The 27,660-nt window shown below is 28.8% G+C and overlaps 2 protein-coding genes across 3 annotated transcripts in view; one reads left to right on the forward strand and one right to left on the reverse strand.

Moving 5' to 3' along the window:
* Positions 1–1,331: 1,331 nt before the first annotated feature.
* LOC136975248 (transmembrane protein 11, mitochondrial-like) lies at positions 1,332–27,481 on the reverse strand. Its single transcript, XM_067270281.1, has 2 exons — positions 27,337–27,481; positions 1,332–1,892 (listed from the first exon to the last, which is right to left on the reverse strand). The coding sequence occupies exons 1-2, from the start codon at positions 27,360–27,362 to the stop codon at positions 1,394–1,396; spliced, it is 525 nt and encodes a 174-aa protein (XP_067126382.1). The 5' UTR covers positions 27,363–27,481; the 3' UTR covers positions 1,332–1,393.
* Positions 27,396–27,660, forward strand: part of CSN3 (COP9 signalosome subunit 3) — a 34,858-nt gene continuing 34,593 nt past the window's right edge. For both annotated transcript variants that reach the window (XM_067270280.1, XM_067270279.1), the window contains exon 1: positions 27,396–27,530. In XM_067270280.1, coding sequence (XP_067126381.1) covers positions 27,476–27,530 — 55 coding nt within the window. In that variant the 5' untranslated portion in view covers positions 27,396–27,475. The remainder of the gene's footprint in view (positions 27,531–27,660) is intronic.

Raw genomic sequence — 27,660 nt, forward strand, 5'->3', positions numbered from 1 at the left:
ATGAAAAACAACTCGCAGGCACTTTTAAAAATATAAGAAGTTTCAGGCATCGAAGCCCAAAGGGCACATACACGACTTGTACACCATTTATCTGTGCAAGCCTCTTGAGCAAATAAAGATGTACACACAAGAGACTTGCAAACTGTTTATCTCGAGCACTTTCGGGCAGAGCCCATTTCGGGTTCGGTACTAAAAAGTGCTCGAGGTAAACACTTATTAGAGCGATCTCCAAACTTAAATGCTTATATATTTATCATTTCCTGATAATGAATTTAGCAGGAAATGAATATGTTTGGGCATATTCCTGAATAAAGTTCTAGTATTAGTTCAGATTAGGTATTTAATTTCTTGTAAATGAACTAATTCTTCAGTACATTGATCTTTTATTGTTTGATTCTATGTTTGGAAATTATTTAGGATCAAAATGTTGTTGTGTGTGAATAATACTGGTACTTCTGTAAAAACAAACAGTTTTTTTGAATTTATAAATTATAAACTAAAAATTATTTTTTTTTAAATTCTCCAAACTAGTTAAAGTAAACCAACCATTTAATTAGCTGAAATCATTTTATTTCATCACTAAGAAAACTTTTTGAACATTTGAAAGACATTAAAACAATATTTGCTAGTTTGGAAAATTTATCTGATCAATTTTCATTTTATTTTAACTGTTACAAAACATGTTTTCATATAAAATCTTTTAAAATTTTATTGAATTTAATCTTAATAAAAATTCTAATTATATATATATTAATGCAGTATCTATACCGTTCCCGTATTGCTGGATTGAGTGAAAAATAGTGAAGTTAAATTCTCCAAAAGAAAAATAATTTAAAAAATACAAATTTCTGCACTGCAACCATATATTATAGTTAGTCATCAAAACTTTTACTGTACAATATTTTATTATTATTATTATTTTTTCAATATATAGGCTGTGTTTTCAATTTGGAACCGACGACGTTTTTTTTAATTACTAGAATGAATCTAGTAGATATTCCAGCCTATCCAAACTTTGCCGAATAAAGTATTTTGATCACAAATTTCTAAATTTTTTTTCAGAGTTACAAAAATAGTTTCGTTTTAATAGGTTCTAAAGTTCAAATATGAGTCGACAAAATCATTTCTGCAAGAGAAAAGTAATGAGTCAGAACTGATTTACTTGTCTATCAAGAAATTAAAAGATTTAAAAGCTTTAAAGTACAAATAAGAGGATATGCTTCTAAAGTAATATCAAGTTCAAACGAAAATTTAAAAAACAAAAAAAAAAAAAAAAACAGAATTATTTGGATACTTGAAACAGTGTACAATAACAAATTTGTTGCAATGACTTCATTTAAAAACACATCTTTGTTTTAATAATTTGACAGTCATATATAACAACAAGCTTTTACTATTTATACAATTTGTATATCAACCATGCGCAGTGTGCGACTGCTATTAAACTAATCGTCGTGTGCAGTAATTTCCGTCTTGAGTCGTCGCGTCTCACCAATACTACGGGAGATGTAGAATTTAGCGTGTGTAAAGGTAGTCTTGCTAATTTTTTAGAGTTATATTCCACTTGATATTTGCAACAGGGATCAAATTGCCAGGATACACCATATAATCCTGAACAGAAGAAACTAACACAACCCATTGGACAGCAGATGTAAAGTTTATCAGGCCACAGATACGTAGAAGCGATGGATCCGAATCCCATCAAAACGGCAGTTTTGTGGAGACAGTTGCCTATGGATATCCACCGTGCCGTCTCTTCTCCCAATCGCGAAGGCTCGATTATGATGGTGGCACAACCGGCTTCTAATGCTCTCTCTAATTCATTCTCAAAAGCTTCATGAGAATTTTCTCCTTCATATATTTCTTGTATAATTGCTACTTCTTGAAAATCACTGCAATTAAAAAGAAATTAAATAAAATTAATACGATACTTTCATCCATTCTTTATAAATTTTTCAAATTAAAAAAATTCTCCCACTTCATTCAATTATCATCATCATATATTGGTCTTCTAAAAAGAATACAGTAGAGCATCGATAAGTGGAATGGCCGGAAAGTGGAACGATTTTCAGTCGGATTGTGTGTCGTGCTGAATCGAATGTTTTTGAAACTAAATTTACTTCTAAAGTATAATTTTCATGTTTTTTATATTCTTTAATATATTTATTTTGTTTGTACAAAATGCAGAAATAATTTTTAACGATACGATAGCCTCGACGATTATTATAAAAATTTTCGTTAGGCTTAAAATCAACGAAAATTCAACACGAAGCGACACGCAACGGAGAAAAATTTGAACATTGGACAAGTTAATGTATTTTTTCGTACAAAGTCGGAAACTGAAACAAATCATTAACTGGAAGGACCCCAGTCCCCAATTGGTTCCACTTATCGACGCTCTACTGTATTACCATTTTAAATTATTATCTAAGAACATCATAATATACATTAAAATATTGAAAAATTGTCCCAAGTTTCACTATTGCCCATTACAATTTCTCAATGGGTGCACCTTGCGTTACACAGAACACATCCACAGAAATTCTTCCTATATTTGCTACAGCAAATCCATTGTCACTCCTCCCATAGCTCCTGCAGATTACTCGTGTTGCTCAATGATGAGTAATTCTGTCTTTCTGAACTGCGGAATACTCTGTACAAACCACCTTATTGTAGAGTCACCATTTTTGTTTATCACACTTTCTCACTTGTAGGCAGTAGACTACAAGATGTTTGAACACAGATGGGAGATGAAACTCTAACATTTACTTTATTAATTGGCATACTGTACATCACATACTTCTCAGATAATAATTAACATAATTACAATAATTTAAATAGATAGCATTCATTTTATAAGACCTTATATACATATAGCTTAGTTTTAACATGTAATTATCTTAATTAGAATTAATTACTTTAAAACTGATGATTAAAATCTATTATTTAAGAACAGAAGATTTAACAATCATTAATTTTTAAAACTTAATTACTGCTAATAAAGAATTTAATATAGTGTGAAATTTTACACTAATTATTTCCAGTCATCAATTTATTAATGCATTTTTAACAACTAAATTTCATTTCAAACATCGGAGACTTTAGAAAACACATTTTAATTTTCCTCCTCCCCATTTTCTAATATTAATGATAAGATTTAGGCAAAAAATGAAACCAGGTTAGCATTTAAACAAAAATAAAAATAAATAACTGCCATTCTATACAAATTGACAATTGCTCTCTAAAACAAAGTCCTGCTCTTCAGTTAATAAAATTTTGTTTTTCAATTTCCTCCCCTATTAAATCCAATATTTACTTTTATGTTATTTTCTACAACATTTAATCAAAATTTGAAAGTTCAAATCTGGGCAGTTGAAAAACTCCAGGAATTTTTCGGGGATGGTCTATCCTGGATGTTTTGGGCCCTGTCCTTCATCACCTGGTTGCCCCATTATGGGCTTTGCCTAACCCAATATGGGCCCGAAAAAGGTCCTCTTGGTATCCAAAGGACAGAGTTAAAAAATATGTATTTAAAATGAAGGTTTAATACATAATCATAACATTTAATATCCAAATAATGCAATTAAATTTTAAATAATGCAGGCAGATTTTATTTATCAAAATTTGTGTAAAAACTGAAAAAATAACGAACCATATTAAATATAATCCTTTTCAATATTCAAATATAATCTCACTTAACATTGTATCAAATATCTTTGAAGTAACAATGCTAGATGTATTCAATTAAACATTCAAAATGGGCCAAAAAAAATATGAATACAGTAGTATACTTCTTACATTAATTTATGTATTTATGTTCTGTTTTAATTCAGTTTTTAATTCTGTAACTTCTAAATAGTTCGTTTGCACATACGATAGTGTGTCCATAAGCCATTAATGAAGCAACTTATTCATTAAAGACACAGTTAACACAAGTGATTTTTATGTATAAGACACAATTTATTACATATTTGAATCTTAATTATCATCTATTATATAGAAAAGATATTTTATTTTATGAAGTAAAATTTCTTAACTAAATTTAAAACAGTTAATTGAAATTAAACACCAATGAAACGTGTCTTAACTTTAAAAAAAACTTCTGGTATTAACTTTTATTTTAAAAGTATAGCATAAAGGTAAAAATAAAAAAATGATAATATTATAATAAACAGGATAAGATATGTTAAATTAAACAACCTACGATAAAAATTGATAGATAAATTAGAATGTCATAATTAGGTTACTAACCAATGAAGATTATTATTATTATTATGTGGATAGCTGTAAATATGTGAATGATTTGTCAGGTGAATATATATAAAGATTCTTAAAAAAAATTTTGTGTATGTTGTGTTAATGCAACTAAATTATAGGTGGATAGCTGAGCAGTTAGGGTAGCATCTCTGGAAACCTGGAACCAAATCCAGACAGATAAAAAAAAAAAACCTAGGAATTTGAGAGGTTTATCTGGCTATGTCAGACTATATCTCTCATCACCCGGCTATCCTGTCATGGGCCTAACCAAACCTATAATGGGCTTGCTAAAAAGATACTGTAGTGCTTGCAGAACAGAGAGAGAGAGAGAGAGAGAGAGTTAAAAAAATGCAATTAAATGGTTAGGAAATTGCAGCAAAGCTTTCTTTCAGGAGTTATTTAATCCTCTGTCCAACCAAGTTATAGTTTTGTATTGAAGCTACTATTTATAAGTTGCTGATACATCTAGAAACACAACATTTTACAATCACAGACAAAACAATTACAAAATTAGCCAAATTTCAGAGTTTAATGATACATTAGATCTATTGTATTGTTCCATAAAGTATGTAGCTAGAAGTACTGTACATAACCATGAAATACTTAGTAGCTATGAATGTCTAATCTATGTACACAACTTTGTTACACTTCCATATTTCATACAAAGCAGCAACTAGGGATTGAATTCTTTGCTTGGCAAAAGGAGAAAAAATCAATCCGGTAAAGTATTATGAAACCTTATGAGAGTTTAAAAGATTTATTTATAGATAAAGACCAGAAAAAAGAACATCTTTATCTTGCATTATATTAATGCAAAACAGCAAACAGCAAAGATACTTAAAATCCTAGCTGTGGGTTATTCTACATCCTCCTCACAGTTGAAATCTGACACCACTGAACTTCCGATTGTTCTGAAAATTTAAAGCAGCATTAAAAAGTCAATGCTTGTTACTGGATGCTTAAGTCCAAACTGCTATCTGGGAATGGATCAAGGAAAGTCTAGAATGTTTTTTCATGCATAAATGGATTAAAAAATTCAAAAAACATGTCATTCTAAATGGTGATTATGTCACAAAATGAATATGTATGATTAAAATAAATGATCTATTATTATTCTTGCAACTGATCACATTATTACATCCCTTTGCAAATTAATTTAATGAAAATGGAGACATTATTCATCAATAAATCATTGTGTGCATCTTAGAAAGATCATAAAACATTAATCTTGTGATGTTTTCACTTGAAAATCTATCTAAATTTTCTTAAATAATGTCTGTAACCAGACTCACTGCATTTATCTAAAATCTAATTATTATTATTCCCATATCATGTGATTTAAATTACGATGTTCTGACTGACATTTATGTTATGCTGTTTAACATGTTTAATAATTTTACTCTTTTTTTTTCCTATTATTTTTGTATTCTTAAATTCATTAACTTAAATTTATGCTGTTATATTAAAAACTATTCTATTCCTTTGTTCTTATCCTGGTTTAAATGATAAAGTTGTACTCAGGATATTGATTTTTCCCCACTCTCACTTGTAGATTACATTTATCAATGAAATATCTTTGAAACCTTGATTACAGTAGTTCTTCACAGTCTTCTTGTTTCTAAATATAGAGTGAAACAAAAGATCTCACAAGAAAATTTCAAAATTTACATTATATATGTATAGTACAATTGTCTTGGTATCTGCAGAAAAATTTCTGGAAGGAGGAAGTTCAAACTATATATATATATCAATCACTTTATGAATATAATTTGTAAAATTGTTTCACCAAATCCCATGGAAAGTGCCTTGTTTTCCTCCTAAACTGACACCTGATATAATTATTATGAATGCATAATATAAATACATACACAACTTACACAAAAAATATAACATTAAAAACAATATTTTCTATTTTTTCAATACTTCAGATCAATAATGCCTTACTAATAATAAAATAATAAATATTTCATCGGCAATTAATCAATTGTAAAATTCATATTTTAAACTTAAAATTGGACTGTATTTCGAACTTCAGTCATCACTAGAAAAAGCATTTATCATAATTGAATTTAGTTGCACGAGTCTATTACTAAAGCATTTATCTCTGAAAGGACTGTTATCTCATTTACAGTTTATGAAAGATATAAGAAGTCACTTTCTAACTGTGATAACAATGATAATAAAATAAACAATTGTTAATTTAATAAAGTGAAATCGTACGATTTAATGTAATAAAAAAATGAAATGTACATAAAACCCATAAAATATTGGCATTTTAATAGGAATGATTATTATTTCTCTTAAAAGTTATTCAAAAAACAATCTTAATTTAATCTTTTAATGTTTTAAATCAGTAATTCATTACTGATAGTTTACTTTTATCATTGAACAATAGCATTTAGACACAATACCTATTTTTGTATTAAAAAATACTTAAAGATTTCAGTAAAACATTCATTTAATGGACAGCCCATAACCCAAATTAGTCTGTTAAATTGAGGTTTTACTGTAGTAATACTTTATGAAGTTTCTTAATAATGAAAATAATACAAATAAGAATATTTAGTGAATAATATATTGCATTTAGATGTAAGAAGCTATAATTTCTTAATAAGAAATTACAAATGTAAGCATCCGTAAGACCAATAGCTAGATTAAAGTTAAAGCAGCTGTTGCAGGTTTGAATCCCACTCCAGGCTAATTCTTTTCTTCCAGAATATTAATTTAATTATAATTATTAAATTTAATAAGATATGATGCCTAATGCCTACCTCTAGGTCAAAATACTTAGCATTTAATTATTAACAGTAGTGGGAATATAGACCAATGTAATCTGGCAATCATTTAGCTTTAATAAGAAAATTTTCAGACATTCCAAAAATTATTTTATTAATTTTCAATTAATATCTAAGCATTAATCACTTTTACCTGAGGAAAATAAACATTAACTTTTAAAAGTTAAGGACATTTTATCTAGTATGAGGTAAAAATACTGTAGAATATTTCTAATCATCTAAATCGTCTATATATTTGTAATCATCTAAATTTCATTAAATTGTTTAATTTTAGTAGTAAATGATAAGCATCTTAAAATATTTATACCAAACATTTGAAACTAATTGATTAAATTCAGCACTTTAAATTATTTTCAGTAAATGATTTATTATACAAAGTTGGAAATTAAATAAAATTATAAATTGATTTATCAATGTTCCAAGCTTTATAAGAGAGATGGTAAGTGTTAATTGGATATTTTGCTGGTACTAGAAAAAAGAATCTGAACTTACTGCAACTTAATTATTAATAAAAACTCTTGTAAACAAATCATTATGAACTAACAATAAGATTTTTTAATGGATTTTATTTTGTAATATGCCATTTTATAACATTATATGGTATACTAATACACAGTGTCTGGAAAGTTACTGAGCAGTGAAAAATTTGTAATGACATTAAATTTATACATATGGTATTGCATACAAGACCTGTAAGTCATATGTTCCACATTTCCATTTATGGTAATTCTTCCTCATAGATGTTCTGATTTTTGGACTACAGTTTTTAAAAGATTTCTTTGCCAACTGTATAATCTTATGTGAAATCTGGCCAGCTAGGTCTCCTGGTCACACTCCCCTGAATTTTCAGCATTTGCTGTAGGAGGAACTGTAATATCGCATATAAACCTTCACTTTTATTAAAACTTTTTCCACTGCACAGTAACTTTTTGAACACCTTGCACCATTTTGTTAGATATACAATATATAACTGCTTTAAAAACATTTTAATTTTAATATAAAAGCAGTCATTCTATCTATAATGTAATAGCAATTGAAACATTCAAACAAACTACTTCATTGTTTATGAAGTTTAATACTCATAAAAGTAACAACTATTTGATGCATTACATGTAAGATCATCATTACATGTAAAAGTAACAACAAGATGCATTATATGTAAGAGGAGGTACTGAAAGCAGCTTATTGCCCTTTAAACCACTTTGTAAATAAAGGTAAACAGGTGACATTACAAAACAATGGAACTATTTTAACCACATAAATTTTGCTTTTGATATAAGATTTAATCGTACGGGGGTAGTCCCAGAAGTACCCAACCTAACAAAGAGAGACAAAAAATTTAGAAAAACATATCTTTATTTCTCAACATAGTCTCCTTTTAGCTCGATACACTTTTCAGAGCAATGTTCAATAGCTTTGATACCCTGTTTATAGTGAGAACTATTGAGCTTTTCAAAATAGCCATCAACTGCAGATTCCACCTCTTCACTGTTTGCAAATATTTTACCACCGAGCCATTTTTTCAAGTTTGGAAAGAGAAAATAATCCAACGGGGCTAAATCTGGCAAAATAGGGTGCATGAGAAAGCAATTAGACCTTAATTCATTGGTTTTGGCCACTGCGATAACAGATGTGTAAACTCGTGCGTTGTCTTGATGAAATAACACTTTCTTTTTCACCAAATGCAGCCATTTTTTCTTGATTTCATCACTCAAGTGCTACAATAAGTTTGCATAATACTTGCTGTTGATTGTTTTACCTTTCTGAAGATAATCAGTGAAAATTATCCCATGCACATCCCAAAAAACTGATGCCATGACCTTGCCAGTAGATAAAACTGTCTTCACCTTCTTTGGAGCCGATTCTCTCCTTTCAGTATATTATTTCGACTGTTCTTTTGTCTCAGATGTGTAGTGATGGACCCATGTTTCATCTATGGTCATGAATCAATGCAAAAACTCGGCTTTATTGCTGAGAAACATCTCCAAACACTTGACTGAAACATCCTCATGACGTTGTTTTTGTTCCATTGTGAGCAAATGCGGCACCCATCTTGTGCAAAGCTTTCTCATGTCCAAATTTTCAATCAAAATACGATGTACAGATGATCAAAATACTTTTTGAAATGCCTACTATGTCTGCTAGCTCTTGCACTTTGAGTCGACAGTCATTTAATACCATTTTGTGGATTTTCTTCACCATTTCTGGTATGGTCACCTCATTTGGTTGACCACTGCAATGTTTGTCTTGGCAGCTTGTATGGCCTCATTTAACTCTGCCACCCAATATTTTATTGTTGGAAACAAGGGAGCAGACTCCCCCAGAGTAGAATCTAGCTCAGCTTTGATATTGGTTGGACTGAGACCTTTTAAATGAAAGTATTGTATCACATAATGATGACCAATTTTTCCATGTTTACAAATTCACTGAGATTGTTTACTATTGAAGGCTGTCAAACGAATACTAAACAATGTAGCATCCTCAAACTTCAAACTTAAGCTTTATAAGGTTGGTACTTTCGACCACAGTAATTTTTTCAAACTAACACCATCTATACATCAGGTTGGATACTTCTGGGACGACACACATATTGAAAATGTAAAAAAAAAAAAGGCTAATGTTATTAATTCAAAATGATCTATGATGAAATTAATAGTAAAATTATTTAATGTTCTTAATTTAAAAACCATTTTGAGGAATGTACCCTACAGTGATACATACTCTAGAATATTGCTAGAATGGAAATAAAACTTTCATTAATTCTACTCTACTGTATACATCAACTTCTGGAGCACCCATGACAGTGTACAAAAATTCATTTACAAAACTGCTTTCCCTGCTTTTAACAGTGCTAAATTAACGCCTTCAGCCCTTAGCCCGAGATATCTCGGGCTAAGGGCTGAAGGCGTTAGCCCGAGGGCTGAAATTTATCAATTATAGAAAACAAATCCAGTTCCACAGCAATATCCCTTTCAATAAACAGATTGAAAGTGAAGAAAGTCTCTTAACATGTTTGAATGTAATTCTTGATCAATTTTAACTAAAAATGCTCTAGTTTTAATGGCGGGAGGACACAATTCACCGGAAAGAAAAGACACCTGATCCCACCAAGCAACGTACACTCCATCCGGGAAACCAGTTGACCCGAGGAAGAGCGAAGTGATAGCTCGAAAACGTTTGTCAACCGCACTGTATTTATATGGTGTATACGTGTTACACACCGGTTATAGATTCCAGATAGCAGTAAAAATGCTCTTTCTGTAGATGCAACAGATATAACCACAATTATATTTTCAATAATTATCAACTTAATGATTTAAATACTAAAATATACTACCAAATTTGAAACGTCCCTGAAACATACAGTCCTAGCTTAGTTCAAATATATATTTATTAATGAAAGCAGACTGTGAAGAAAGATTTATTTTCACATAGCAAATTTAATTCTTACTGCTATTTTGCAAAATAAAAACAGAGAAATGAACAATCATATGCTAATATAGCAATCATCATTAACACAAAATTGCAGTTGATAATAAATTGTTTTTTTAAGCTTACTTTGTCTGTTTATTTATTGAAAAAAATCTTAAAAATAATTTCAACAATCATAAGAATATAATTAGAAAGTATATTCATAGCTGCTTCATTCAAATTTCTCTTTTATCTCCAGAAATTCATCAGTTTGATCAACATTAAATATTTTTCACTAAAATGCAATTGTGTTTCACAAAACAGAAAAATTTGTTGGAAAAGATGACATTGCAAATGTAGTAATCATTTCTCTTTCAAATTTTCACACATGATTTGCTGTCTATAAACTAAGCTTAACACAACTCTTTAAGCAGATTCTACGTTGAATGTCTATAGAAGGTTCAAAGTTTGGAATAATGCTGTTTTTCTTTGATGTATAAAATCTGCTTAACCTGATGCAGGCCATTGAAGGTAGCTGAAAACATTCATTTTTAATCAGTGAATGCTGGAATGTGAGAGAAAGGTGTAAATTTTAGTATTTAGAAGATAGTTCCAGCTTTAAATTAACAAGGGTTACTACTGTCTTCTAACGTGAAAATTATTTAATAATAATTTAAATCAGACAAAACAAATTTGTACATTAGAGTTTAAAAAATGAAGCAAATAAACTAAAACTGTAACAATGCCATCTTTAGTTTTGATTTTGTTAACAAAAAGTTAATGGCAGAAAGTAATGCTGTCATACATAAACAAAACTAATTATTGCATAAACAAGTTAGGGCTATTGTTTTAAATGTTTGCATTTAGTTTTAGTTGTCAAAATTCACTTTACAATGATGAAAAAATCAATGAGTTTAAAGCTTATTAGGATGACAATTATTGTGGCAAATGCCTTGAAGTTCTCTGAAATGATGTAATTATATAGATAAAGGGATAACTACAGGAAATTTATCAGCTATTGAGATACAAATTCAAACAGAAATGTCTATCCAATTCAAATCTTTGATTGAACGTACAGAAAATGAATAGGAATTTGTGATTTTGAGAAAAATCAAGACGGTAGACGAATGTGTCTATGGCACACAAAAGAAAAGTCGTCGGATAAGTTTATAATTGCAATTTAAAATTGGCACCTAATTCAACCTTTCCATCACATAACTCATATCCTCTTTCAAATTGCCTCCTGCAGGTTTATCAAGACAAAATTATAGCAATACAATTAAAATAGAGCATGATTGATTAGAACAAGTTTTTGTAAGCAGTTAAAACAAATGGCCAAAATTTATAACAGTTATATTATTTTATTTAATTACAGTTGCTACATATTATTACTTGAAAAACTAAACATATATAATGCTATATTAATTAATTGGCAACTTTGCTTTTGAATTAAAGTTTAAATGTTTTAAGGTCATAAAACTTTTGACTTGATGATAAAAAAATATATTAATAAGTTTTATTTATATTATCAGATTATATGTATTTTATCATTAAGTTCAATCTTGCTCCAAGCATTTTCTTTTTCTAAAAGTTAATTAGCCGAACTTATCTACAGATGACAGAATATTCATGTATACTGCTAAATTAATTTAAATTTACTAATTTAATTATAATTTAAAATATTGATTATTATTAAAAGTTTTGAAAGTATTAAATTAATATCTATAACAAGCTTAGGCCTATTGTTTTAATTTACCATAAGAAATTAATAAAGATGAGTGTAAAAATTTATATAACATTTATATTAAATCTTAATTCTCTTATAGTCAATTTTTGATTTTATGTTTTTTTAACAAAGAAATGATATACAAAATAGAATCATTTCAAATTGAAGTTTAGAAAATTGCATTTATCAACAAGTAGACGGCATGTGTAAATGTCAAATATCGCAAAGGAAATTGAATAGACACCTGTCCTAATCTGGTTGAAATTTAACTTCCTGTTGACCCTCAAGCAACAGATATCAAGTTAAAACAAGATATTGGATTATAAAATTAATCAAACTGTTGCTATGAGATAAACTACAGTTTATAAATTAAATTTCAAAGTGATATAAAAATTATTAAATATATTAATTTCTAATATTTGCTTGAACATTAATGATCTAATAAATTTAAATATGGTTATTAAATTGAAAAAAAAACACCAACAGTGTACTTAATCTGTCTGGTTTACCTGTAGTAAATAATTGTTTTCTGTAATGTGAAACAGACACTGTAGTAAATGAAAAATCAACACAAACTAAACAAACATATTTTGTTTATTAGTGAAATAGTTCCATCAACAGATTTCGCGACGACTTAATATATTAAAAATTATCTTGTTCGAACTTAATAATTAAAATACGTTACGCATGCTAAGAGCGTACTTCAACCAGATCAATGACTTATTTAGAGAAACATCTGCGCTGTTTTTAGAATTTATGAATGATGTACGTGATAGGATTTTTGTTTACATATAAAATTGTAGCTTCTGAATACTCTTCAAGCATGTAATCCTGTTTTCAATTTTAAATTTTGCTTATCTAAAGTATTATCAATTATTAAACAGTAATTTTTCCATATTAATTTATATAAAACCTACACTAATTCTTTTATTTTGTGTCTATATACATTTATTAACTGATATATAAACATTAAAAATAACTTGCCAACTGAAAATAGAAACAGCTACTTTTTTTTATAATTAGTTATTTTTAAAACATGTTAATAATTAAATATTTTTAATGTCTTTAAAAATTATTTCATCCTCTTTCTAAGAACTAATGTAAGAAAATTCTAATAAAATATTCTGTTTTTATTCTTAAATGTATTGAAATTATAAATATTACACACAAATAAATGACTAAAGATAAGATCATAAAATATTTAAAAATATAGAAATATATTGTAACTAAAAGCAAATAAAATTTATAAATAATAACCAATGAATTAAGATTGTAAAACTAGAGTAAGAAAAAAAAATTAATCTTGACAAGTTCTGAATCAAAGGATTTACTTTGATATTGAGTTTTTAAATAGAAAATAGTATAAATAACTTATATATATATAAAACAAGAGAGAACTTATATAAGATAATTTACTTTCGACGTCATAAATTTAGAAGTTTTCTACTTTTGTTTACAATTCTTTTTCTAGTGCTCGGTTGCATAAAACAGTTTGACTATTGTGCTTGTTGATTCTGAAAGCCCATTGTACTATTCGTGTATGCAGTAAAAGAAGAATTAGTATAGCAACAACATAAATTCTCAAGTTTTTCAATCTTTGATGACAACGATACTATTACGGGAGATGTATTATTGCATCATTTGCAGAAACTGTTGTCTCACTTTTTTAAACTGCCTAATTTGTAGATATCTTCCTTTACTATTCTTGAGAATTGCTTGAAACCAGTGATTTTTCTTGAATATATATTTCTTTTAGAAAAAAAGAAAATATATATTTGTTTATTTAACTTTTCAAGAAAAGTTAAATAAACAAATATTAGTTTTAACAGCCTTTTACGAATGCTGGTTTTAAGAAAGTTTATAGATATCAGGGTTCAAAATTTCATTTTATGAAATAAAAATAAACCACGACACAAAAAAATCATTATAATTTTAAATTTTATTATACAAAAATATAATAACCAGTTATTCCTGTCTCTTAAATTTAAATAATTTTAATCAATGCCAAATCTACAAATTTTACAATTATTCGGAACAAAATAACAAGTACGGTATAATTATGGCCATTAATAAACCTATTGTTAAAGTAATCCTAGAGTCTGTAAATATAAGGAATTTAATTCTTAAAGAATTTTGGAGAACGAAACCGAATTTAGTTGGTGAGAATGAGAAAAAAATAATTTTTACTGCCGATTTATGTAGGAGATCGAGGATAAGGAAAAAACATTTACAGGCCAGAATTAAACTAGAAAAGTTAAACAAGAAAAAAATAATAGTACGAGATGATTATTACATTAAAGATAACTCAGTATATACGTACGATATTGCCTCAAATAAGATCATCCAATTGAATCATTTTTTAGGAGATGTTTGACTACAGAGTTAGAAAAGGAAGGGGAAATAAGGTGTAATACATCTAATCCTGCTTCAATTGGAAATAATCCACAATTGGTTCAAAACTCTATCATAAGTCTGGATGATAGAGTCAACGATGTTAGCAATAATAATTTTGCATTTATAAGATATACTAATAACGTTAGAGACAAATAATTTATTAGTTTTTGGAATATACAAGGTCTCCGGGGGAAAATGCATAGGAAGTCAGTAAAAGAGCATATAAAATCTCAAATGATATGTGGCTTCACGGAAACCTGGATTGTTAATCTAAATAAAGAAGACGAGGAGGTGTTAAAACGTGAAAACACGGTGTTGTTCAGCAGAGCTCAGAGGAAGTGTGAAAAGGGTCGTCCAGCGGGTGGATTATTGCTGTTAATTAAGAAGAATTTTGGGCAAAGATAAAGAACATCCAAGTTCATTTCCGGCTGTTTAACTCTATAATAATGAATTCCATTGGCTATGCGGCCCCAATTTGGAGCCTTACGAACTTTCAAAAATTAAAAGTTATCCAAAATAGGTTTGTATGCAAGATTTTTTTGCTGGATTACAACACACCAGGTAGCGTGTTAAGACTGGAATTAAGCAGGTTTAGATTGAGTGCTACCTTAATAAGGAGATACATGAAATTTTTATTTAAAATAAGAGACGCTCGAAATCTTTCAACTGTATTATTATACCAATTGCATCGAAAATCTTTGATTAAGGTACAAAGCAAAAACTGGGTGTCACAAATTGCACAAATTTTAAAGCGCTTTGGATATTCTATTAAAATATTCCTAGATTACCTGAAATAAGTGAACAACATTTCCAAATGTTGATACAAAATGTGCTCGAAATCTCTTTATCACAAGACATAGAAGACATATCCACAAGAGAGAAAACTGATTGGTATAACATAATTCTTGAGTATTCATTTATTAATAACTACATGTTAACTAACCTGGCTTTTAACGTTAAAAGATTTTTCATACAACTCAGAATAAACAAAGAATTAATATTAATTAATAATAATTTCATTGAGTTTTCTAAGAGTATCTGCCCAAGATGCCAAAAAATAATTTCAAAATTTCGTATGTTTTGTGGATGTAAAGATGCAAAGGAACTGGCACACAATCTTGACTTGCATATGTTAACAAGGTGCACTAATGAAAGAGCTATGTATGAAATATTCCATACAGTCAAGATAGACATAATTTATAGGCTATATAAATATACCCACAAATTTTTAATGTAACAAATTCATTGAATACATAAATAACATAAATTAATGGTATTGTATGTTATAGAACCATGTGTATGAAGAAAGTTACCAGTTGCAGTATAGGTTGAAATCACTTTAAATTGATGTTATTAAAATAATTATAATTGGTAACTAAATGTGGAATATAATGCTTGGTTTGACTTGTGTTGCTAGTGTATTTTTTAACATTAATAATAAGCGATTGTTGTCAAAAACATCCTTTGTAACTGGCTATCGCCTTATTACGAATAAATTTTGAATTGAATTGAATTGAAAATTGAATTGAATAATTATGGCCATTAAGCAGAACAGAATTAATATTTAAATTATGTTCTGTGTTATTGATTATCTACAGAAACTAATACTTGTTTTCATTATTTTCTGATTAAATTAAATTACAAAGTTAAGATTTTATGCATGAAGAAGCAGGAAATCATGCATTTCGTCAAAGTTAAAAAAAATTACCTTTCCTCTATAATAAATTCATAAACGTGAAAAACAATCCAATCTGCAAGCATTAAAATTAGATCCATGTTACCATTATTGCTTAAATGGAGTGTCCTACACAGCATATATACTGATGCCTAGTGTTACGCTAGACCAGTGATTCTCAAAGTGGGGGTCGCAACCCCCAAAGGGGTCGTGAAAAATATTTGGGGGGGGGGTCGCTGAAAAATTGATGGCAGATCAATTTTTTCAAATATTTTATAAATTTACTATGGATTCATGTTTTGAAATAATAGAAATGAAAAATATATAAAATAATTTTTACTTAAATAAATTGCACACACAAATAATATAAATATTTAAATATGAGCCTAACTCCCTGCCTCCGGGATGTTTTTCGACACATACTTATTCTTCGGGGGTCCTTTGAAATTTTTAAGTGCAGAAGGGGGGTCGCGGTTCAAAAAGTTTGAGAAACACTGCGCTAGACCAAAGTCGAGGCAAAACAGAAAAATGTATTGTTGTTGTTGTTATTATTATCATTATTGTCCGTGCAGTCTCATCCCTTTTTTGAAAATTGATTTATTAGATAAATATAAAAGATAAAATTGTCTTTTAAATTCATTTGAAAGTACTTAGTCATGTCTTAAAAACTATTTCTTCTCTTTATATAATTGAAACTATAATCAAAACACTTGCATAATGACTGTTATGAAAGGAAAAAAACAAGACAATGCAATGCATGTGATGAATGATAATGTAATTTATAATGGCATGTTATATCAAATTTGTTCCACCATGCTTCTATGTTAGGTATCTAATGAACTTAGATAATGTTAAATAAACTTGTCATAATATTAAGTTGAGAATTAAAAAAAAAAGTTTTTATAATCTAAAACACTGTTAAGGAATGTATCAAGTAAATATAACATAGGATACTCAAGACGTTTCTTGTTATATGCTATTATTACACACACTATTATATCTATACTATGTATTACACTGTACATTATATAAAATATAAAGTATAATGAAATGATAAAATTAGTAGTGATGTAACGAATAGCATATTTCAGCCTCAGCCTAATACCAAATATTCTGCTTGATTAACGGACATACAAAAATTGGCGCACAAACCACATTATGGCAAGAATCGCGCACCCTGCTCTCTATTGGCCCGCTGTCACTATGATTTTTTCTTCCAGTAGGTCTAAACTATTTAAATTAATTAATTAAATTATAATTATTAAAGTTAATATGAGATGGAGCCTAACATCTACCTCTAGTGCCAAATTGGTTTATAATTTATGTAATAGCCATAAATAGCTTGATATGATTCGGCAGTTGTTGGTATTTAGATGTAAGTTATAACTTATGAGTTATTTTATTTGCAATCGATCTTTTTAACTCTTTAATTAAGCACTAAAATTTTGTTTTTACTACGTATTTGTAGACTGAATAGTACCCTAAAAATATACTTTAGTGGGGACATATGGTCTAGTTTTTCCCCAGTTGTGGAACAGTTCAAACATATTATTGGGGGTTTCTATTTGTGAAGTTTTGTGATATTTTGTTGCTATTGTTTTTGTCAATATTTTTAAAATTAACATGATTTCAAATGTTATCTTTTGTATATAATGAGAAATGCTCATTCTTTGCTTTATATATAAAATAAATTATATATTAGTTACTCATCTTCTACAAAATAGATAAATAATTCTTTTATTAAATACGATAAGTTTCAATAAAATGTTTTAAAATATCGTAAAAAATATTAAAATATAAGTGAATACGAATATAACATAATTAACTAAACAATAACATTAATGCTCGATACATTCTAACCTACACGCCATCAATGCCATAAGATATCAGGCTAGATAAAGGCTATATTATTATTTAATTATGAGATAATTTAATTTAATAATAACTATTTCTTATTAACTTTAATAATTATAGTTTAATGTTCAGCATTAATAAAAGTTACCAAAATGATTAATTTACTGTGTTTTTGTTATTTCTTACTCCTGCTTTCAGGTATTCGATATTCGGCCGAATAGTAAAAAATAGGCCGAATACCGGGTAGTAACCGAATATTCGTTACATCACTAAAAATTACTATAAGTCTTAAAACAGTTTTAGTAATCTTAGAATGAAAACAAGGACAACTCCTTGTTGAGAATTTATAAAAAAAAATATTTTATTATGAAAGAATTCTTATTTTCTATATCTTTACTAACTTTCGATTATTATTAAACATATGAATGGATGACTCAATGGATGAGCAATTAAAATGGCAACTACCATGCTTGGGACTGGGAAATGAATCTGAATGGGTCAAAAAATCTCCAGGAACTTTTCAGAGGTGGTCCCTGTCTTTCACTATCAAGCCACTCCATTGCAGGACTAGTCAAACCTATAAAATTATTACCAGTACCACTTTTGCCAATTCTGTATCTTTTTTAATTCAATTGCCTTTATGTCATTTTGTACTATTTTTGTTATATTATTGTCTACTTAGAACTTAGCATATTATTAGGGTTTATTATACTGGTGTTTTCATTTCTGCAAAAAGAGGAAGTCTTATTCAGAAAAAAAACAATCTTTCTTTTTCACCTGTACACATAATATTTGTGTGTACAGGTGGATAAGAAGAATTGCCAGGTGTGTATTGGATAAGAAAGTAATTAAAGAATTGGTGAGGGAGATTGGATATAGAGTTGCTCAACTTTCCTGGTAACATTTAAAATTTGTGGTGGTGCCACCTGTTACATTATTTTATATTTTATTTTTAAAAAAACTTTTAATATTTTTAATTATTATAAAATGGCAAAAAGATTAATTTTGAGGGTAGAGATGGGTTTCATAAAAAATTGTAAATGCCAATAACCAGTAAAATTGTCAAGAAGTCCGACCCTACGGGATACACACGACCCACATTATCTCCCCACCCCCTCAACTGTTAATCACCAAAATTTAATATCAACAATCCCCCAATAAACAAACTTCCCTGCAAAATTTCAGAAATTTTTAACAAAAAGCTCAGGAGTTATTAAGCTTCAAACAGGGTAAACAAAATCGTGCCATATACACTAACATTCATACATATAGAAATTACTTCCAATTTTTTTTGCATTTCTCAATATTCCAAGGTGTCCTAAGTCTAAAAATGCAAAAATCTGTGGGGGTAATTTTTTGCTGGACCACTATACTTTTTCTCTGTATAACAGCCTGGAAAGTAAAAATGTTAATATTAAACATATTTTCTGACTCCTTGAGATTTTTCGATGTTTTTTTGTTTGTGAATTTAAATATAATTAATGAAATTGATGAACTATTTGAATATAAGTCAGCTTAGAACTAGCACAAAAAATTAAATTCAAAGGAGATAAAGTTAAAACATTAATTTTATAATCAACTTTAGTTTTGGCAAACACTAAATGTAGGAATTCACAAACTAGGCAAACTTTTTAAGCTATTTACTTGATATTTCAAGAAATAAATATAAGGCAGATTAAAAAATTTGTAAAAATATACTTAATTAATTTGTGATTTACATAGTGTGCCAAAAAGCCATGTCATTCTATAAAATTATACCATATGAGATTTTTTTAATTACAGGTGATGAGAACTGTTAAGAACTTTCATTAAATCACTCTTACACCTTTACAATTATTCATTAAAATGTTTATAGCCGTCTAAGCAACCATATAATCCTACAATACTTTTCTTTATCTGTTATATCTTGAAGGTGCTGCTTAGACGGCTGGGAAAATAGTTTTTAACAGATAATTTTGCTGGTAAAGGTTTGAGAGAGATTTAAAATACTGACTACCAGTTTGTGAAGCATATTGTTTAAGAAATGTCTAATTTGTTGTCTAATAAATGTTTACAGAAAGTCCTGTTACACTTCAGAAGAATAATCAATTAGGAAGACATTCAATAAACATATGCTGAAGTAGTATTGTTGAATGTTTACTTAAGGAATCACTTTAAGAGTAATCACACAAAATGGGGTTTTCTTTTACCACATTAAGTCAGCATATGACTAACGATCTGGACTGCTGCCCAATGGTCTTATGGTCTTAACCACCTTGTGTCACATATCTGTGTAAGTGACAGGCATTTTGGCTCACCCTGTATATTTTATAAAGCTGGATTTTAAAATCAATAAATTATTTCAAAAAAAAAAATAAAATATGAAATGTATGCATTTGATTCTACTACAAAAGAATTAGTCTGCTATAAATACAATTCTAACTGATTATAAAATTTCAATCTAAAATATCTGAAAGAAAAAAATCTTTATTATCGGCAATTTATTTTTGGCCAGCTTCCTAGAAAAATTTTTTTTAAGTATTGGTAAACAATACTTAAAGTAATGAAAGAAAGAAAAATAAATAGCATTAAATTATTTTAATGTTTTTGTTTATTTGTAACAAACTGATAAGAAAAAATAGGGCAAGCTTTTAAAAGTTCTCAAAAGTTCTAAAACAAGAAACTTAAATATTTATTTAAATTTAAATTAAAGAGCTGACTTAAAATGGATATAATTAATTGAAAATGAAAGATTAATCTTGGAGTTTTATCTTTCATTTTCAATTAATTATATCCATTTTAAGTCAGCTCTTTAATTTAAATTCAAATAAATATTAAATAGCAAATACATTTAAATAACTTAAGGTTTTTTTTAATCTCAAGATATTAAATATTAAAAAAATAATAAGCATTACTTCATTTTAAAAAGTTTTAATCTCTTTTTACTCAACACAGAGTTAATCTTCATTTCAAGAGCTATAATCCTTTTTGTTTTTTAACATAAATTAAATTATTAAATCCATAGTCGCTGGATAAAATTTATTCATTAGCAAAAGAAAATATAATAATAATTTCTAAAATAAAATGATAATTAATGTTTTCAATTGTCTTTGGCAATCATCATCCAAATACTCACTTCTGCAAAAAAGTTTAATCAAATCAAATGAAACTTGCAAAAAATTCCAATTATTAAAAATTTAAAAGCATCTAAATAATTTAGATAAAAAATATATATCAAATAAATAAAAAGTAAAACAATTCTTTGACAAAATAAATGTAAACATGCAATCATCATATTAATCACATAAGGTCATTAATTATCAAATGTTTTGATGATGAATGATAATACCTACTACAAGTTAATTTTGCCGTTTTGTCATCCAAGAGACCTGTGTATGCTTAAAAGACAAAACAATAGAAAACAACTGAAAATTATTTTAAAAACTGTAATATGCAATAACATATGATTGCTCTCGTTTCATATTTTTGAACTATTCTACATAAATTTTTTGATTAATAGAATGCACTCATATTGTGTAAGTAAACAAATGATTAAATCATTCAATACACCTCACTTCCAATAATTAATGAAAAAACATTGGTACAACAAGGAATTGGAAGGGTATATAGAGAAAACTGAGTGTGAAAGAATTAATCACAACATAGTGGATACGTTGGACAGAAAAGTCAAGATACTGGGGAGATCACCCATTTCCTCATTCTTCCCTTTTCTCAAAGGATCTCACATCACAGTACCTAGATTATTTGGCTTTGCAAAAATGCATTAAAATAGCAAAAAAATTAGACTAGTAGTTGAAAAGTGTAAAGGTCTGACTTATAAACTATGACTACCTGGATATTTAACAGAGCTGATTGGTAATAACTGCTTTATCACAAGGAACTCACAAAACTTAATAATATCTGAGCTCCAAGTCATATCATTACTGAATGAAGAGATTAGATCAGTCATGGACTTTGAAAATTTGTATCCATCTATAAAATTGGAGTCATGCTAAAATGCTTTAATTGACACCTTGACCCAATTGAACCCACATGTGTTGGTCTTTCCCAAAGATATAGAGCTACTTGCAAATCTGATATATGTTTTCAATCATTCTTCAGCTTTGAAGGTAAAATATATAAACAAAAGAATTTCCTTTGGGCATCCTGATATCTGGCTTACTGTATGAGTTAGTTATACGTAGGTTAGAATGGATTACTATTAGGAGTTTTAGAGATGATATACTTGTACAAATTATATGTGGATGATGTATTCATTTTATGGAAGAATGATAGTAGAATACAACAGTTTTGAATGAGACAAATTCCAACAACTAAGATTTAAAACTTAAATTAGAACAAGTTAGTAATAAGGGTGTGCATTTTTCGGACAGTGGCATTTTATTCAATGATGATTTCTTAAGCATGAAAGTATTTATAAAGCCCACGCACGACCCACTAAACATTCCTTCCTATTCCAATGATCTGCATACATATAAACTTTCAGCATTTAGGACTCTAATTAGAAGGACATTCAAATATTGCCCCAATGTGTATGACAGATTATAAGAATTGGATAGGATTAGGGCTGTTGCTATGACATTGGGATTTGGAACAATATCATCAAGAGATTAATCTGCTCTTACTCAAATTCAAGAAAAACAACAAAGAAAAGTATCAACAGCAATGCTATGTTCTACTACTGATTGCAGAATACAGGAACACAAGATTAATTTACAAAAGAGTGCCCACAGTCTATAACTTGCTTGGGAATGACAAGGATAAGATCAAGAAGAACAGCCAGGATATACAAGATACCTTATAAGAATGATCAATTACACATGAACAAATAATACATAGGTGTCACCACCAGAAATCTCAGCAAAAGATAAAACATAACATATTTACAATGTGAACAAAGGGTACTGTTCTATGTGACTATCTAGAATAGTACAAGCAAATGGTTCAGTAGTAGAATGAAATGAAGCAAAGATTATTAAACAGATGCAGTCACCAACTCTGGCATAAGTTTACAGAAATTTGAAATATATAAATCCAATCTTACGGGCAAATGTTTAAATTACAAGGATGCCACAGGATTATCATCAGCATGGAAATATATGATCAGGAATAGCTCATTAGAATCTAATCCTTAATGCACTTTTAACATTCTGTTAACATATATGTATTATTGTATTTTATGTTATTTTATTTCGTTTTGTTTGTATTTATATTGTTAGTTATCTTTGTATATTTTTAGTTTTTAACAAAATATTAGAAAGTATTTGAATTCATCACACATGAGTTCGAATAATGACCAATTATAATGGTTCCAGGGAGTTTAAAATCTGACGATGGCCTGTTGATCAGGTTGAAAACGTTTCTTTGAATAAAGTAGTTTCTCAGAAGAATAAGGTGTGTGGTCATACTTACTGAAAAAATGTAACATATCACAACAAAAAATTAATTCTGAAGGAGTTAAATAAAACAGGAATAATATGAATTAATTAAAAACTCTTAGTATGTTTATGTTTATTGTTATAAATACTTGGTAATACCATAATAAACAAGAGAGTGAAAATTTAGAGACATTCCCTGCCAAGCAATAGGGCCTATTATGAAATTAACAACACAACTGTCTATCAGTGTTACAGAAAAGATTTACTTACACAAGTACTTTGGACAGTTTATAATTGTCCTCTTCATACAATATCATCATACACAGAGAACAGAATACTACTATTTGAAAAGTGAAATACAAATAGTACAATAAACAGAACATTTTTAAAGTAATTTGTTCTCTGTGTTTGATAATACTGCCAGAAGAGGACAGTTATATGATGTTGAAAGTATTCGTGTAAATAAATCCTTTCTGTAATTCAGATAGACAACTGTGTTATTAATTTTGTAGACAAGAAATGACTGCCCCCAAAGAAAACATTAAAAGCAAAAAGTCCATACGATAAAAACATACATGCATAAAAAAGCTAATATAAACACAAAAAATATACAATAAGAAAAGAAAGACAAATGTGAAAATGTCTACATTTCATTACTTATTTAATGCTGAATCATTTTCTTTAATAAGAATCATTATCATTACTATCTATGAGATTCAACTTTCTATTAATATGCATATACAAGGGAGTGCTGAAAAATTTGAGCTTTATCCATACCTGAGAGCAAAAGCACCATAAGAATTCATTATGACCATTAGCTTGCTTACTTTGACATTTTAATTCATGACAGCTGCATTGGAATTCAGTAACATTGAGAAGTGTGCGGTCATGAAGTTTTTATTCCTGTAGGGGAAAGGAATATAGATGATTCATTCCTTTCTCCTCTGAGATGCTAGTGTCTCTAGAGTAGGACTTATGCTTTCCACAAAAATAGTGAAGAAATGAGTGGTACATTTCTTATTTGGCCATTTTGAAATAATAGATAAGTCAAGCTCTAAATGATCCACCCATTTATGCAACAACAAATGAAAATGTGGATGAAATCCATGATGTGATGAATTGCAAGAAGTTTTGACAAAAATGGTAGAAAAAATTGAGTTAAGATGTGCTCTTTCTACAAAACAATGTCCCTGTCTACACAGTCCTTCGAACCACAAAAAAAATCAAGGATCTGGGGTTCAAATTATTGGACTATCCAGCCTATTTACTGGTTCTCACTCTTTTGGATTATCTTCTTTCCTAGCTTTAAAGGAATACCTAGAGGATTAAATATGCTTCTGATCAGGCAGTCAGGGCTAGGAGGGTTCTTCCTTTTTATAAGGGCTAAAAAATTGGAGGAATAATTTCAATAAGTAGGTAGAATTGAGGGATGATTATGTTGAATAAAATATCTTTGTCAAATTTCTTTCCTTCTAGGAAAAGTTGTGAACTTTTAAATATACCCTCATATATACATATTATATTAATAATATGGTAAGCAAATATTATCAAAATTTTAAATGCAAAATTGGAAGATTAATACAATTAAATATTCCTATAGATTTGGTCTGTATCATATTTAATTTTTCAAGCATTCTTAAATGTCTATTGTTTTAAAAGTAATGGAATTTTATGCAGTGTACAAATGTTTAAACTTTACTGCCTCTGCTGATTAGCCAACTGGCTAGAAAATACTAAGACAATTTTATTAATACAGTAGACACTCCCACGTTCCAACTGATCAAAGGCAACCAAAAATTTTCAAAAATATTGCACACTACTCTGAATCTTTCTTTCCATGCTGTAGTGTGTACATCTAAAAAAGAGTGTTTTTATTAATGTTGCCTTGAAGTTCACAGAAGAGCACAATCATCTACACTGATATGATAATTATGAGACTCTGGTGTAATGTAGTAGCTTGTCAGCCAAACGAGAAGAACAAAGTAAACAACTTTAACACAATACTTTCAAAATTAATTGTAAATGTCAAAAATAAGTATCAAAATCAAAATAAACATGTTTTATACATACAGTAGGCATACATATTATAGTCTTATTTCAAAATTATCACACTTCCTTATGCATATCACTCCCATTCACATTAGTTCGAATATGGAAGTGTTAACTGTATTAAACTTTTTCTGCACTCCTGAAAAAAGCAGAATGAAACTATTTGTTTGATAATTAATTACTTTTAAGTATGTAAACAGGAAGAAATTAGAAGTTTTCACATTAAACCAACATAATTTAAATCCATTAGCGTGTGTGCCGTTTCTAATCATCATCACGTTCTGATTAAATATTAGTTATCAACTCACCAATTTCGACTAACAGAACTTCCGAATGCAATAAATGACATTCCTAAACCATCGACAACGGTTTCTTCTTCTAATACTACTCCAGACATTCACCAGCTGAGACTTAAGAATTTACTCTAATCACTTTCAAGGTCAAAGTATACAATACAAAAGTGATAGCAGCAAAATTATCTTCTCAGCACAACATATCCATTTGTCAAATTTTGCATAATTGACTCTAAAATACCGTAAAACCAATTCCTTTTCGAGCAAACTACTATAAAGTTTCACAGAATGAATTATCAAAAAAACACAAATCATTCAATTGTATCATTATATTATGTATATATTGTATATTAACTGTACTGTACATATTGTATATTATATATTGCTATGTATTAAACTGTATATTATATATTATACATTGCTGTATATTGCACTGTATATTATACAGTAATACCTCGGTTTTCGTCAACTTTGGTTATTGTCGGTTTCGGTTTTCGTTGTTTTTTTTTCTGCAAAAAATTTGTCTCCATTTTTGTCGGCATGCCCACATGACCTCGCTGTTAATTTCGCAAAAACAAAGGGCAATGCATGTTTTTCTGCTCAGTGTGGCATCTGTGTATCTAGCCAATTCCATTGCTTTACTTATCTTTTAGCTCCATCACAGAACCAAAGTTTTCAGAGCCAGCAGTACTTCGAATGCAATGTTAAATGTTCATTTGTTCTTTACATTAGTATTTTATATTCATTTTATATTAATTTCTTATTGTTTTTAGTATTTAAACACTATGTTTATTCTCTATAAAACGTGTTTTTGGTATTTATTTTGGAATGTCTAGAACAAATTAATTGGATTTACATCGATTCATACGGAAATAATTGCCTGGGTTTCAGATTTTGCCAATTGTTTTCGGACAGATTATCGAAGAAAACCGAGGTATCACTGTACATTGCCGTGTTTCACGCACTGTACATTATACATTGCTATATATTACGTACTGTATGATATATAATACACATTGCTGTGTATTATGTATTGTACAGTACATCACACATTGCCATTCATCATGCACTGTACATTATACATTGCTGTGTATTATATAGTGTACATTACATATTGCAATGTATTATTTAAACATTCATAAAATAAATGACACAAAAATATAATTTAAATTAAATATTTCTTTGGCTTAAAACCCTTCTTCCTGCAAAAATCTGTTTACATAAGAGTCTAACGAATTCACAAAAGGTAAAACAGTAAACGAAATAAACTACAACCGACTAAATTCAAATCGAAGGCGATAGCATTTAATTTCAAATAAGTTTTAATCAAAGTAAAAAACTGCAATTCCTCAGCAAACTTTTAGGCTTAGAAAACTCGACTAAAATTAACTTCCATAAAGCTAATTCCATCTCGTACACGGGTTTAAACACATTAAAATCCATCGTACGCGCTAGAAACGTTCTAAAATTGAAATTAAAACTCGTACATAAGCGAAAATTATACCTAGGTTCGTCCTCGAAGTTCGCCATCTTCTCCCCAACTTCCCCAAAGAAAAAAAAATTAAAAAATAAAAAAAATCCAGTGCACTATCGATAATTGCCGAAAGAGGGAGCCAGTCGACACCGTAACCATAGAAACCAAAATGGCTACTCCGTTGGAGCAGTTCGTGGTTAATGTCAGAGCGTTATCCTCTCAGGGTTAGTAAACGGAACGTTTCCTGCGGTTTATTTAAATCGTAAACTTTGAAAATTATCGCGTCTTACTTATTTCGTCCGTGTTTTATGTTAATTTTCTTATTTATTGCGTGTTTTAATGCCCATCCAGTTA

This window comes from Centruroides vittatus, unplaced genomic scaffold (genome assembly GCF_030686945.1).
Source record: "Centruroides vittatus isolate TY-2023 unplaced genomic scaffold, ASM3068694v2 contig_367, whole genome shotgun sequence".
Classification (NCBI taxonomy): Eukaryota; Metazoa; Arthropoda; class Arachnida; order Scorpiones; family Buthidae; genus Centruroides; species Centruroides vittatus.